This window comes from Ipomoea nil, unplaced genomic scaffold, assembly GCF_001879475.1.
Source record: "Ipomoea nil cultivar Tokyo-kokei standard unplaced genomic scaffold, Asagao_1.1 scaffold0193, whole genome shotgun sequence".
Taxonomy (NCBI): Eukaryota; Viridiplantae; Streptophyta; class Magnoliopsida; order Solanales; family Convolvulaceae; genus Ipomoea; species Ipomoea nil.
In genome coordinates, this window is record NW_017616621.1 from 1,536,324 (window position 1) to 1,552,892 (window position 16,569).

General features: G+C 39.7%; 2 protein-coding genes across 2 annotated transcripts; both read right to left on the reverse strand.

Moving 5' to 3' along the window:
• Positions 1 to 13,585: 13,585 nt before the first annotated feature.
• LOC109188931 lies at positions 13,586 to 14,707 on the reverse strand. The gene has a single exon (XM_019339592.1). The coding sequence runs from the start codon at positions 14,705 to 14,707 to the stop codon at positions 13,586 to 13,588; it is 1,122 nt and encodes a 373-aa protein (XP_019195137.1).
• A 147-nt stretch (positions 14,708 to 14,854) lies between these two features.
• On the reverse strand, positions 14,855 to 16,018 carry LOC109188941. The gene has a single exon (XM_019339601.1). The coding sequence runs from the start codon at positions 16,016 to 16,018 to the stop codon at positions 14,855 to 14,857; it is 1,164 nt and encodes a 387-aa protein (XP_019195146.1).
• Positions 16,019 to 16,569: the final 551 nt, after the last annotated feature.

Here is a 16,569-nt window from a genome sequence, read left to right on the forward strand (position 1 = left end):
TGATAATGCCAAAACCTATACTCAGTCATTGGCTTTTAAGTCTTTGAAAAATAATCTTTTTGTTCAATTTTATTTGACAAAGCCAAGATGAGTTTAACAATGGTTTTCTAGACACAATCAAAAGAAACTTGTGAATTAAATTTTTTTTAGACAAGCTCCTAAACGCATCTTGAGTTATTTTCATTTTTTTTTATCATCATCAATTTTTAATTTTGTCGTGCGTATGACATATTTCTTGTCTTTTAATTCACGAAAGTCTAATTACATTAAACAAAAAAAATTAAAGACTCAAAGTAGACCATGGGAAATTATTATTGATATATTTCGAAAATAATGAGAAAAACGCAACAGAGGTTCGAAAATAGAGAATTTTCAGATTACCTTCTGGGTTTCTTCACACCAGAGTCTTTCTTCAAAATTTCCTTGACATGTTCTCTGAGCTTGAAGAAATCATCTTTGAACTTTGCATTCTGAAATTTCTTTGTAAGGTGTCCGTCCATGTAATGTCCAAAAGCTTCTTTGATATTGTTGCCCGGAAGAACTCCGTTTTCCCACCATAAGACACATTCTTCGAAGCTTCTTTCTTCTCCAAGATTCATGCCCATATTTCCAGTGAAATCTCTTAGTTCATACCACATCTCGGTTCTTTTCCTTTTGCCTTCTTCTTCTTTATTCTTCTCCGAGATCCATTGGGCTTGATCGGCTGCAGGCCATTTCTTGATCATGCTTGGTAAATTTTCCTTAGTCCATATTGTTGTCTGAGTGGCGGTACCCTTAGAGCATTCAAACCAGCCACGCTGTTCAGCAACCTTCGATGTACTCGTACTAGGATTCGCGAACTGAGCAAAACCAATCTGAGATGGTCCTTGTGAGGATTGTCTGCGGCTTCGGCCTCTACCTTGAGTAGACATTACTGGCTGTTGTTGGCTTCCAAGAATAAATTCTTGTTGTTGCAAAGCCATGTGACTGAGAATTTCTTCCCCCCTTTTGGCGTTATCAACAAAAAATGCAAGGGTCTTACAATCTCGGTCTTGGTTTGCCTTCACAGTTTCAACACTATTGTGCGTTTCAATGGAAACGGTTTGTACGTTGTCCAGCTTGTTTGTTGTAACTGCGAGTTCAACTTCAAGTTTGTTGATTCGGCTTTCTTGGTCTTGAATTGCCTTGATCTGTCTCAAGTGACGTTCGTTGTGAATCTTTTCGGCAGCTTCACGTTCCTTCTTCATGAGCTGAATTACTTCAAGTAAGCCTTTTGTCAATTCTCCTTTCAAGATTCTTTCTGCTTTGTCAATCTGGGTCTTCAAAATATTTTGATGCTCCATGAGTTCTTTCAGATTGACTCGGGTATCCGTTTGTTGTTGTTCTAGCTTTTGATTTTGTTCAACCAACTTTTCTCCAATTGTTTGACAAACAACATCACTGGATTCGGCTACTTTGGCAAATAAGAATGAAAATATGCCATCATCTTGATCATTCATCTGCACAAAGTTTTGAGGGGATCCGAATGGACTTCTATTCGGATCTATGAGAACAACTGTATCAATAAGTTGCATCTCTTCTTCTTCAGGTGATTCGGCTTCTTGATTGAGATCACCAACTTGTTCTTCTATGACTTCTGTTCTCGTGTAATTGTCTGCAAATAATTCTTCATTTTCTAGAACATGGTCCATTGTAGGCATGGTAGACTCGGTATGGTGTACCGACAATACACTGGATAAATCCTCTGTGATTGGTTGTCTACTCTCAGTAGCAACTTCTACTGCAACTTCCACTGGTGTATCTCTTCTTCTTTCTTCTGACACTTGTTCTCTTACTTCTTCTCGTACTGTCACTTCTGCTTCATTGGATCCCACAAGTTGTTCATTGCACTCCAGATTCACATTAATTGTTGTGGGGGTCAGATCAGATATTAATAAAGAAGCATCATGGACTTTCACAGGTATGTCCATATGATTTTCAGTGCTTATGATTGGTACATCAATGAGTGCTGTCCCTTCAGTTCTTTCATAAAAAATTTCATTATCCACAAGAGATGTGTTACCTGGATAATGATATGTGTCATAAACTGACCTTTGTAGAGCTAGCTGAAGTGAAATTTCATTCTGTCGTTCTTGTTCGGCTAAACGGTCTTGAGCCGTACGGCCTCCCTTTATTGGTGCTTTTCCTTTTTGTCTGGCTGCCTTCTCGTGTAGCTTCATGTGATAAACTTGATTTAAATCCATGTTGAGTGCATCTAGCTTCACGTTCGTTCTGCACCATTCCAAGGAAAAATCTTCACTCCGTATCAAATCTGGGGTGATTTTTGACATGAAAGAATGATATCTTTCAAGTTTCCATTCTCTCCAAGTTTGCACCATTATCAATTCATTCAACAGCTCCGGATCATCTTGAATGAGAGCTGAGTAAAAAACTATAGGTCCTGCACTTCATTCGGCTGCAGATTGACTCGAGAGTCTTCTTTGTAGATCATTCGAAATTTGCACATCAACTCCTGCAAATTCCATTCTTGTAGTATCGTCAACTCCTTCGGCCAACAAGTTCGGTTCGGCATATTTGATCGGAACAACTGCCATAGCCGTACTGATGGCTTCTTGATCCTTTCCTGATCGATTGCTTGATCCCATTTGATTACTTGAGGTTGAGATTGCTTTGCTGTTCCTAGGTCTGGAACTCTGAGGTGTTTTTGAACTTGTAGAACTCTCACCTTCTTGTCCTCTTCTTTGGCTTGACCTTTTTCCAAAATTAGGGCTGAATTTTCTGAAGAGTGCTCTTGTTTTCTCATTGGAATTGTCTTCTTCCTTAGCAGTTCTCCAATGATGAGGCCATATCCAACATTATGATAGAAACGATCCACCACAGTAGGTTTCTTCATTGGTTTGGCAGCATGAATAAAAATAACCATCTTCCTGTAGATAAATTTTGCCCATTTGAATTTTATTCCTTTCATGATTCCGTCCATCAGGCATACTGTTGAGGCGGTCAAATCTTCAGTACTTCCCAGTTTGTGTTCAAGAATCTTGTAAATCATATCCACCAACATCTCATATTCAAACTTCAATACATTCTTATGAGCGGATACATCAGAGAAAATTGGAGCCGTAGGGCCACGAATCTCGTTCCAAAAGTTTTGAACAACATAGCTGTGAGATTCTGGCATTATCTGAGATTCAGGAAAACTGAAGCACTTGTGTGTGTCATTTTCAGTGATCGAAACTTCTGATCCTCCAACTCTAGATTTAATCGAGTCATTTTCAACGACTGCATGTAGATAAAATTCGGCTATATCTTCTTCAAAGGTTCCAAAGTAGTTGTAGGTGAAGAAATCAAACAGTCCACAGTCTTTTAAAGCTTGAAGAATTTTCTCGGCCGTGTCCTTGTTGGTAGAACCTAGTCTGAAAAACTCAGGATTGAGTACCATCCCATTCGTCACTTGTTGCGAGAGGGCAAAAATAGGATCAATTTGCTTTCTTCCAGATTGGGCCATGATGATCAGATCGATTGATCGAGGAGAGATAATTTGAGAGTGAATTTTCTGATATTCTGAAGGTCTTGAAAGAGTTTTTGAGATATAAGTGAGGGGTTTTTATGAGGAGGATGACTCGAAGGGGTTTTTCGAATTTAAGAGAGAGAGATGAGACTTCTCAATTGTACCCTTTGGTTGAGGTGTGTCGATTGGGTGAGTTTAGGGTAGATGAGTCATCTGATAGAGAGTGTTACGAGGAAAGAGAAAATGTCATCATGAGCAGACAAGAGCATTTAATGCTCACACCTCTTTAGAAATACCCAATGCACGTAAGGTGTAGAGGGTGGAGATTTGAAGAGACACTTAGGAAGGATTTGGGTTCTGATCTCCTTGAGATTGGTTTATGGGGATCGATTAAGGGTGATTTTTCTGACAGGCGAGATGGGGGTGTCGATTGAGAGAGAGGGTAAATCTGTTTGGAAAGATTTGATTTAGGAGAGGATTATGGAGGGAGGTTTAGGTTGGGTGGAGGTTTAGAAAGGGTAGGAGTTTAAGGGTGGAGGTTTGATGCCCAATTAAACTCTAATTTTCCTCCTTTATTTCCTGATTTCCTTCTCAAATTCGTGTACCAAAAACATAATAACACTCAAACATCTCGTTAGTAGCAAAAATTACTCCACAAATAATTAATCACACATACCAATTATATTAAACTCATACACGGTAATTTCCAATAAAAAATTAAACACATTTTGGAAACTAACAAAATTCACATTCATATTCCAAATTAACATTTAGAAACATCTTTATAAAATTAGCACACAAATCAGATTCCAAAATATTTTAGAAACTAACAAAAATGTTAACTTCTAGATTTCTAAAACATTTTATTGTAAATTATATCACATATACTGCATATATACAAAACACATACAATTAACACATTAAATCACATTTTGCACATAACACATATATATTATTAAACAAACACGGTAAATCACTTTTTAGAGCAAATTGTTCATGCAAACAAGTTAGTTAATTTACAGAAACATGAACACATACTCAAAAACTGATTAACACATTAAAACATGCAATTTTAAACAAATTATCAAATAAATCACGAATTGCATATTTTATCAAATTAATTTGCATGGCATATGATCTCACGTTAAATAACACATGCAAATACACAATTAAATTCCTAACACATATTGCAATTTTATCACATAAAAATTTCGAATAAAAACATACATGCAAGTACGTAAAACAATTTATTCACATAGAACAATTTATTTTGAGCACAAGTATCAATTTAAATAGAGAGATTAAGTTCAGTGATACTTAGCTCATTTCGATCATTCCCAACTTGTGCCTTAAGGTAGAAAATCTCGTTTCGCATAAAGGTTTCGTGAGAATATCAGCAACTTGGTTTTCCGTAGGGATATATTCGATCTTCAGATTTTTCTTTTCAACGTGATCCCTTATAAAATGATGTCGAATGTCGATATGTTTGGTTCTTGAGTGAAGCACCGGATTGTGAGTGATAGCAATTGCACTAGTATTATCACAATAAATACTAACGTCATCACAATTAACTCCGTAATCCTTCAATTGTTGCTTCATCCACAAAATTTGCGCACAACAACTTCCTGCAGCAATATATTCGGCCTCGGCGGTACTAGTTGCGATGGAATTTTGCTTTTTGCTGAACCAAGAAACAAGCCTTCCCCCCAAGAACTGGCATGTCCCGGAAGTGCTTTTTCTGTCTATTTTGCAACCTGCAAAATCCGCATCTGAAAAACCTGTTAGAGTAAAATCTGTACCTTTTGGATACCATAATCCAACATTGATTGTGCCTTTCAAATATCGTATGATCTTCTTTGTTGCGGTGAGGTGGCTTTCTTTTGGATTTGCTTGGAATCTTGCACATACGCCCACAACATAAGAAATGTCCGGCCTGCTTGCAGTAAGATATAGAAGTGAACCAATCATTCCTCTATATTTTGTTTGGTCGACATCTTTTTCATCTTCATCTTTGTGTAGCCTTATTGATGTGCTCATTGGAATTTTGATCAATGATTTTCCATCAAGGCCAAACTTCTTTATCAAGTCGCGGGTGTACTTTGCTTGATTGATGAATACTCCTTCTTTCAGTTGTTTGACTTGTAAGTGATGCGTAGTATATTTGCAAACAAATAATTCCCGGAGTATTCAGGTAGTCGAACCACAGGGAGATGGGGTACTAATCACTAATTACTCGCTTACTCATAAGAGCTAGTCTGATCGAAACTTGATGGTTGATTGGTTGCATAAAATAACGAGCAAGAAATAAAACAAATATTAAGGTTTCGTAAACAATAGAGCAAAATGGGATTCTTGGGATCACAATGTTTAATCACCTAGTGCCAATTAACGTTTGTAATATTTGGTTTGGAATTAAGATCTGTGTGGGAATGCAAAGTGGAATCGAATTACTCCCGTAATCTCTATTCCTAGTGAATTTCCACTCCCGTGGCTTAAACACCCGATAAGATCGAAGATCAGCATTCAATTATTCCTAATTACTACCATCTCCCGATGAGCAACAATCTAGAATAAACTTCCCCTAATAAATTCCCCTTTCCCAAGGTCTAACCATTAGGTGCAATCGTGTGTACCCTAATTTATGCCCCAATTCCCATTGGTGACACAAATATGACTATGAAGCTAGTAATTTAGGCCTTTAATTACCAACAACAACAGGTTAAAACAAGATTGCAACACAAATCATAAAACCAAACATAAATATATTAAGAAATTAACAAACAAAGCACATAGGTTCATAAACAAATTCACCCAAAAATCCCTAAGGAATTTAGCCGCTCATGGCCATAATAATAATAAATTCAATGCTTAAAGATAAACAAATAACAACGAGAATAAGAGTAAGAGTGAAAGAGTTCTCCCGAATATTTCTAGCTAGTTCTCTATTCCAAAGCTAGTTGTAAATCTTCAAATTGGTCCTCTTTGTGCTTTGCTCTTGATTGCCTTCAAAACACCAAAATCGCAGAAGAAAAAGAGACCCTAGGGTTGATAGAAGATGATCTTTTTATAGTAGAGACCCGATGGCATCAATTTAGGAGTCTTCCAAATTAACGTCTCTCCGCGATCTCGACGCGTCGAGATCATGCTCGACGCGTCGAGCCTCCAAAATGTGCGATGTTTGAAGCTACTGGAATTTTTCGACGCGTCGAGGCATGGGCTCGACGCGTCGAATTGCTGATGCTTCGACTTCTTCCTCTTTTAATCATTTCGTGCTTGAAATTCTTCCCTTGCTCTCACGCTCACCCTGTAATGGTGAAGAAAAACACTACCGAACACCGTAAGGCATTCAAAACAAGTGTAAAAACATAATCTAACGAGGACATGATTCAATAACTTTGTTTCTAAAATGAATCAGAAAAGCTATAAAAACATACACAGATGTGATAACATCACCCCCTCACACTTAAGACTTTGCTTGTCCTCAAGCAAAACACTGAATCAAACCGCAGGTCAAAACACAAGGATCGCTCCCAATTTCTCGTGCACAACTTAGCAAACCACAAGCCAACTCACTGCAGGACACATGCTTCCAGAATCATCTCTGCTTGGCACCCGCGTTCTACTCCCAAGCCAACATACAAGCACCCAGATTGTTAGTAGTGAGAAATCTAGTGTGCACACGTACTCAGTTAGGTTTATGCAAAACACGACATCAGAAAAACATCCTAGGCTTGCCCTTCCTACTCCTCCTGAATAGAACTAACATTGCATGTAAAGATCAAATAGGTCTTTATTAAGCTTGTAATGGGGCTAAGGGTCACGGTTTATAGGAGACAAAAAAAAAAAAGGTAAGGAATGATAACAAAGGGAGAGAATGACACAATTATCTATAGCTTTAAATCTTTAGAAGAGAAATACGAATGATGAATAAGGGAGCAAAAAGGCAACTTATCAAGACCATAATAGCTCTGAAAGATAAGGGGATTGATATAAGGATTTTACTCAATCAACATTGGATTTGAGGTTTTTTTTTTTTTTTTTTTTTTTTTTTTTTTTTTTTTGTTAAGATCAATACTGCAAACTGAATGAGAAAAGAATGGGTTTATTCAAGCAAGTAATAACCGAGTTGCTCTTAAGGTAAGCTCCAAAGAAGAATTCTCTTCTATAAGATTTTATTTCTAAAGACAAAAGTTACATTCTCTCAAAGGGTGGAAGGATAATATTTGGCCAAGGGCTATAGGTTATAATATGGGGGTAATTCAAAGAAAAAAATAATCACGAAGAGGTAATAAGTGCTTAGCACTTATTATAAAGAAAATAAAAGGCTCAAAGGGGACACAAAGGATAACACATACATAGGGACAGGTTTAAAGGCTATGAGCTACAAAGAATGGCCTAAATCATTTCAATATATGCGAAAATTAGACTAAACCTGAGGAGTAATGAGACAAGCTTTCGTAAGCCAACTAATTGTCGGAATTCCACATAAACTTGCACTAGCACACGCACTAACCACTAGATTAAGAAATTAGTCCGATTATGAGTGGGTGACAAGTATATTAACAAGGAAAATAAATCACTGAAGTGTTACACTTTGATTTCATCCATGGCATAACGAGATGCAACAAGTTCCACCAAAACAAACCACTACCCGACACGAGAGAGCGAGAGCAATTAAGTATCAATACCAACAGTTTATTGGAAATAAAGGCACATGAGTCATTCAAGCAAGAATTCAAGTGAAGGGAACGAAATGGAATACGAGATCAGACTAAATAAAATTAAAGTGCAAAGACTAAGGAAAGGAAAGGAAATACTTCAATCCTTCCCCCTCACACTTAGAGAATTACATTGTCCCCAATGTAATAAATTAAGTGAAGGAAAAGGAGTTGGAGTTTTGCCGTAGAACCTTCTACTGGTCGGTATCTGGAGGTGGTGGTGGTGGATAGTATCCCCGATAGAAGTCCGGGATGTACTGAGGATCTCGCAGCCAAGGCGGTGGTGGTGGAAAGTTCGGCTGGAAGCCGAGATGGGCCTGATTCTGCTGGTGTATGGAGGTGCCCATGAACCAGTTCACCTCATCAGTTCTGCGCATGAAATCCTGCCAATCATGAGGGAAGGCAGGTGCAGGTGCAGCCATCTGTGGGGCAATCGCATCATCGCCCCCTTCATCATCTTCATCGTCTTCCTCTTCCCCGAATTGCTGACCGGTCTTGTAGCGTTTCTCAAGGTAATGCTCAGATATGAAGGCTTGTGGAGCTAACTTGACCTCCTGGGATTCATCAATAGGAACCCCAGCCAGCTGGCAAAGATGCGTAATGAGGTAGGAGTGGCTGAGGTAGAATCGACCCTTCGCATCAGCAGCTTCGCGGATATTGCCGTTGATGATATGGCCAATGTCAATAGTCTTGCGTTGCCAGATGCAGTAGGTAAGGAGCACTAAGTCTTTTCGGACAGTCCCCTTGTGAGAATTTAGGACAAGCTTTGCTTTGATGAAGTCCAAGATTCCCCTGTCAGCAGTCTTAAAATACTTGTAGTCCATGTGGGAGGCTACACCCCCCCTGATATTCCATTCGGCTATCGGGTGGAAGAATTGTGCAATACGGTTCAGCCAATCTTGGTCCATGTGGCCACGACCCATATCTCGATTAAAGTAATCATCGCCCATGTAATTACGCGTACCGTAGTACTCATTAATGGCTTCCGCAGAGAAGTCGACCGGAACGCCCCGGACAATACAAACATTGGTTTCGAGGCCATCCTTTGCATTCGCATAGAATTCCCGCACCAGATTGCTAAATGCATCTCCTGGTTGAGCAAGGAATCGGGGTGCCCAATTCCACGCTTCCGGGACCACTATATGTGCGCCACGTTTTTTTAGAACGGGCCGGGCAGACGTCAACTGATGGTATCGTTGAGCCGCTGCGTCTGTTACAAAACGTTCATATTGTGCAGCATGTTGTGGTTGTTCCCGGACTTGCGAAGATTCGGCTCTTGGCCGTTTGGATGGTTGACGGGCTCTTGGTGCCATAGGAAAAACCTACAAAATTCAAAAATAAAACAAAACTTTCAAGTACTTGATCTAGAATTTATAGCCAAAATATCAAAAGTGAGTCTAAGGATTTCAAACTTTTCAATCAAGGGCACAAACTTCACTTGGGCATTTAATCAAACACCTTGTGGGCATGAACTTTAACACTAGGTTTATGTAAAATTGACATATCAAATTCATCCCACAAGTTCACCACACAACAAAACAAGGGAACCCATCATCAGAAGCAAGGTCTACAATCATCATAGACTAAAATAAGGAATTAAAACTATCAAAACAAAGTGAAATAGAGCTTAAACAACCAACGAAGAAATTTAGGAAATTAAATCAAAATGTGAGTGCAATGGTTTCTAATGTAGCAATTACAACATGTATATAGCAACAATCAATCATTAGTAATCAACAATGGGAAATTTAACTACCAAAAATTCAAAATCAGAGGAAAAATTCGTGGGTAGGGCGCCTACCCAAGAATAGAGCAAAAATGCACCTCCAAATCAAGAAATTGAAAGTAGAAAAGAGTGATTATTGTTACCTTGCAGCTTTAGGAAGTGAATGGAGAGGAGAACCAGAGGATTCGGACCTGGGGTATCTTGGGCGAGTGAGAGATTGAGAGAAAATTATGAGTTTGGGGAGAAAAACGGACCGCCGGTCGCAATTTAACAGATCTGTTCTGTCGCGTCTCGACGCGTCGAAAAATTCCCGTAGGAAAATTTTCGAGACGCGATGGTTTCGACGCGTCGAGGAATGGGCTCGACGCGTCGAAAATTTCCAGTAGGTTATCCCTTCGAATCAGTGGGAACTCGACGCGTCGAAAAATTCCAGTATGGAATTTTTCGCCTAGGTCGATTTTTGGCCTTTTTACTTAGCCGAAGACAACCCCTATACCGCTGTTTGACACAGAAACCAGAAAAAACACTCAAATTTTGTAAAACAAACTAGAACTAAATAATTAGCAAGAAATAAAAAATGCGATAAATTAAAGGATAACATGGGGTGCCTCCCATGGAGCGCTAAGTTTAACGTCGCTAGCTCGACTGTACCTCCTTTTCAGGTGTCACATGTAGGTCGGGAGATGAAGGCAATGTATCACATTGACCTTAGGTTCCTCGGGTGAATAGTAGTGCTTCAACCTTTGTCTATTGACCGTGAATTCATCTTGTGTTCCTTGAAGCACCACGGCACCCGATTGATGTACCTTAATCACTTTGTGTGGCCCAGTCCACTTGGATTTTAATTTTCCTGGGAACAATTTCATCCTTGAATTGAATAGAAGGACGTCGTCTCCCGGGACAAATTCTCTCTTTAGAATGTGCTTGTCATGCCACCTCTTGGTCTTCTCCTTGTAGATTTTCGCATTGTCATAGGCTTCGAGCCTGAATTCGTCAAGTTCGTTTAGTTGATGTAGCCTCTTCTCACCTGCGAGTTGCAAATCCATGTTGAGCGTCGTGACTGCCCAATGGGTTTTGTGTTCTAACTCCACGGGCAAGTGACAAGGTTTCCCATAAACAAGTCTGAAAGGTGAAGTTCCAATAGGATTCTTGAAAGCGGTCCTATACGCCCACAATGCATCATCAAGCTTTGTGGACCAATCTTTTCGAGACGGATTGACCACCTTCTCAAGAATGGATTTGATTTCTCGGTTTGACAGTTCCACTTGACCATTGGCTTGGGGATGGTATGGTGTAGAGAGTCTGTGATGAATTCCATACTTCTCAAGAACTTTCCCCAACGCTTTGTTGCAAAAATGTGTCCCATTATCAGTGATCAAAGCTCTTGGCACCCCAAACCTTGCAAAAATATTCTTCTTGATGACAACCTTGGAATCATTAGTAGGACAAGCAATGGCTTCAACCCATTCGGAGACATAGTCCACTGCCACTAGCATCTATTCATTACCAAAAGACTTGGGGAATGGACCCATGAAATCCAAACCCCAGACATCAAATAGTTCCACTTCAAGAATACTTTGTTGAGGCATCTCGTTTCTCCTTCCCACTGTGCCCACTCTTTGGCACTTATCACAACGAGCTATGAAAGAATGTGAATCTTTGAATATACTGGGCCAATAAAATCCTGACTGTAAAACCTTTTTCGCGGTTCGAGAAGGTCCAAAATGCCCTCCATAAGGTGATGAATGACAATGCTTTAAGACACTTTCTACCTCGTCTTCGGGCAAGCATCTTCTTAATATTCCATCTGCACATCTCTTGTATAGAAACGATTCATCCCAAAGATAGAATTTTGCATCAGTTTGTAGTTTCTTCTTCAACGACCTAGAAGCATTTGGTGAAAATTGTTGGCAAACCACATAATTTACCAAATCTGAATACCAGGGCATAAAAGCACGAAGAGCCATCAGTTGCTCTCCCACGAAGTAATCATTGATTGGAATCTTTTCTCCTTCAGCCACTTCGTTTTGGTTCTCTAATCGGGACAAATGATCAGCTACAAGATTTTCTGTTCCCTTTTTGTCTATGATTTCCAAGTCAAACTCTTGAAGCAGAAGGGTCCACCTCATCAGTCTTGGCTTGGATTCCTTTTTGCTCATCAAGTATTTCAATGCTGAGTGATCGGTATGGACAATGACCTTGTATCCGTTCAGGTAGGATCGAAATTTATCAACAGCAAAAATCACAGCCAGCATCTCCTTTTCTGTTGTGGCATAATTAACCTGAGCCGCATCAAGAGTACAGCTTGCATAGTAAATTGGGTGTAGGCACTTGCCCTTCTTTTGACAAAGGACGGCCCCTACAGCATAGTCACTAGCATCGCACATAATCTCAAATGGTAAGTTCCAATCTGGCGGTGACATTATGGGAGCTGTTGTCAATGCCTTCTTCAATCTGCAGAAAGCTTCAAGGCAAGCATCATCAAAAACAAAGTTAGCATCTTTTAAAAGCAATTGAGTTAAAGGTTTAGAGATTTTTGAAAAGTCTTTGATAAATCTCCTGTATAACCCTGCATGGCCAAGAAAACTCCTTATTCCCTTTACTGAAACAGGTGGTGGCAGTTTCTCTATGACTTCCACCTTGGCCGGGTCAACTTCAATGCCTTTTTCTGATATCTTGTGTCCAAGAACAATCCCTTGTTGTACCATAAAGTGACATTTTTCCCAATTTAGAACAAGGTTTGCTTCTTGACACTTTCTTAATGCCTCATCCAAATTATCAAGACAATTATCAAAAGAAGAACCATATACAGAAAAATCATCCATGAAAACTTCCATAGTCTTCTCAACTAAATCGAAAAAAATGGCTAACATGCACCTTTGAAATGTAGCTGGTGCATTACATAACCCAAATGGCATCCTTCGATATGCAAAGGTGCCATATGGGCATGTAAACATAGTCATCTCTTGGTCATCAGGGTGGATTGGGATCTAGAAGAACCCCGAAAAACCATCAAGAAAGCAAAAGTAAGAGTACTTAGCCATCCTTTCAATCAGCTGATCAACAAACGGAAGAGGAAAATGATCCTTCCTGGTGGCATCGTTCAACTTTCTGTAGTCCGTACACATCCTCCACCCAGTGACTAACCTGGTAGGAATGAGCTCATTTTTCTCATTGCGGACTACAGTTGTCCCCCCTTTATTTGGGACCACGTGAATAGGGCTGACCCACTTACTGCCAGGAACAGGATAAATGATGCCAGCTTTCAACAATTTTAGGATCTCTTTCTTCACAACCTCCTGCATCGTAGGATTTAACCTACGTTAGTGCTCAACACTGGGTCTACGCCCATCCTCTAAGTTAATCCTGTGCATGCAGTAGGAAGCACTAATTCCAACAATATCATCAATAGTGTAACCAATGATTCTCTTATGTTGTCTTAACACATTTAATAATTTTTCCGTTTCATCATCTTTCAAATGAGCACTTACAATCACTGGGTAAGTAGAATTTGGACCAAGATAAGCATACCTCAAGTTAGTTGGTAAAGGTTTTAATTCTACCTGTGGTGGTTCCTTTTCCTCGAGGTTACAGGTAAGGAATATTAGTGGCAATTCCTGTGATTCCTCATCATTCGTACCATCCTCCAAGCATTCACCTCTTTGTAGAATCTTCACCTTCAAGTTGTAAAGGGTCATTGGAGATCCATTTACCCCTCTCATAAGTTGCAATACATGAGTCGATTTCGTCTACATAAAAGCAAGAATCAAGACAAGAAGATTTGTTAGCCAATTCAAAAACATTAAATTCAACTTTATCTTCTCCAATCTCAAGAACTAAGGTTCCTTTTTTGACATTGATTATAGCTCCAGCGGTTGCCAAGAATGGTCTCCCAAGGATAATAGGAATTTTAGCATCTTCTTCCATCTCTAAAACCACGAAGTCTCCCGGAATGTAAAATTTGTCAATCTTCACTGGCACATCCTCCAGAATTCCGATAGGATATTTCACTGATCTGTCTGCCAACTGAAGAGTTATGGATGTAGGTTTTGGCTCTCCAAGTTGCAGCTTTTGACACAAAGAATAAGGCATCAAACTCACACTTGCCCCTAAATCGCATAAAGCTTTTTGAACAAGTGATCCTCCAATAACACAAGGGATAGAGAAACTCCCAGGATCCCTAAGTTTTGGAGGAAGCTTGTTTTGAATTAAAGCACTACATTCTTCACTTACTGCTACTGTCTCACGATTCTCAGCTCTCCTCTTGTTGGATAAAATCTCTTTCAAAAACTTAGCATACGAGGGAGTCTCGGTCACTGCATCAATAAAAGGAATGGTGATATCCAGTTGCTTGATCAAACTGTAGAAGTTTGCTCTTCTTTCCTCTTCCCTAGATTTCTGGAATTTTTGTGGGAAGGGTAGAGGTGGTGTATGCTTCTTTACGGGTTCAATTTCTTGTATCTCATCTTCCTTATCTTGAGCAATAACACCCTCATTCACTTTCTCATTTTCACCTTCTAGATTCTTCTTGACAACTTGTTCCCCATTAGGATATGGTGGGTCCAATAGTTGCTTCCTACTCCTAGTGGTGACGGCGTTCATGTGTTCTCTTGGTTTTTCGGGCATAGCTGGCAACTTACCTGTGACTTTAGTACTTGATATAGATGGTTGATTTGCTAACTGATTTTCAACCATATTTTGGCGAGTATCCATCCGATCCAACCTTTTTGTAATCTCAAACTGACCTTTAACCAATTTTTCCAACAATAATTCCATATTCGACGGGACCGGTGTTTCCACATTAGGCTTGGATTGATTTACTGGAACTTGATATCCTTGGTTCTGCCTGAATTGTGGTGGATGATTTCCTCTAAAATTTTGCTGCCCCTGAAATCCTGGTGGTTGACTTCTACTATTTAAGTACTAGGGATTAGCCGCCCCAGCTGGATTACCCCAAGAGAAACCAGGATGATTCCTCGATGCATTTGGATTGTAGGTTCCTCGTTGTTGGAATGCCGGTTGTATACTACCATACCCTACCACATCAACTTGTTCCATTGTAGCTTGAGAATCAACACTGAGACACTCCTCTGAATTGTGCTCTCCTCCACACAACTCACACATCATTACAGGTCTTGGAGGAGTAGAAGCTTTAGAAACATTACCTGGAGCTTGATTCTTGATAGTAATCTGGGCCAACTGTTGAACTAAAGTGGCTACATTATCAAACTTAGCCGATAGAGCGGATATCTGATCAACTTCAGTCACGCCTCCTATCAACCTCTGGGGAGATCTCTCTGAATACCAAGTCGTCCCATTCATCGCAATCTTTTCCAACAATTCTTCAGCTTGATCTGGCTCTAGGATTGTAAATGATCCTCCCGATGAAGCATCGACTAGGATTTTTGAATTGTCCAGTAATCCCTCATAGAAAGCCATCATTAAATCCCAATTCTGAATACCGTGATGAGGACATTGTATCCTCATCTCTTTGAATCTCTCCCATGACTCTGCCAAAGACAAACCAGTTAACTGTCTGAAATTCTGAATAGATCTCCTCATTTTCTGAGTCTTAGATATGGGAAAAAATCTCTTAAGGAACTCTCTGTGCAACTGGTCCCAAGTTTCAAAATAGTTCGCCGGATAAGAGGCAAGCCAACTGTTAGCTTTATCCCTTACAGTGAATGGAAAGAGACGAAGCTTGATAGCATCTCCCGGGACTCCATTAATTTGGAAAGTGCTGCAAATCCTCAGAAATTTTGCAATGTGAGCAGTAGGGTCTTCTGTTGGTGACCCACCAAAAGGATCCGAAGCAGCCATCTGAATTATAGCCGGTTTTATTTCAAAATTATTAGCATCAACCCCTGGCACATTGATACTTCCATGTCCTGCTGCATCTGGAGCAACGTAATCTGAAATGGGCCTCCAAATGCGTAGTGGTTGATTGACTCCCTCTCCATCGAGAGCCAGATTATTCTGATTTCCATTGTTCGCCATCCTAACCTGTTTTCTTAAGAACTTGGCTCGCTTTTCGATCTCTGGATTAAAAGGTTCTAATCCTTCGTTCCCTGAAGAGCGAGTTCGCATATAACACCAAGTCCGCTGATAACAGAAACACAGCTCAACACAAGAAACTAGTTATCGATTAGCGAAAATAAAAATGAATTAAAATAAAAGAAAAGAAAATTAAAAAAAAAAAAGACTAGACTCCGAAAATAAAACTTTCACTAATATTAGTACGTAGCGCCACCTCCCCGGCAACGGCGCCAATTTGATGCGTAGTATATTTGCAAACAAATAATTCCCGGAGTATTCAGGTAGTCGAACCACAGGGAGATGGGGTACTAATCACTAATTACTCGCTTACTCATAAGAGCTAGTCTGATCGAAACTTGATGGTTGATTGGTTGCATAAAATAACGAGCAAGAAATAAAACAAATATTAAGGTTTCGTAAACAATAGAGCAAAATGGGATTCTTGGGATCACAATGTTTAATCACCTAGTGCCAATTAACGTTTGTAATATTTGGTTTGGAATTAAGATCTGTGTGGGAATGCAAAGTGGAATCGAATTACTCCCGTAATCTCTATTCCTAGTGAATTTCCACTCCCGTGGCTTAAACACCCGATAAGATCG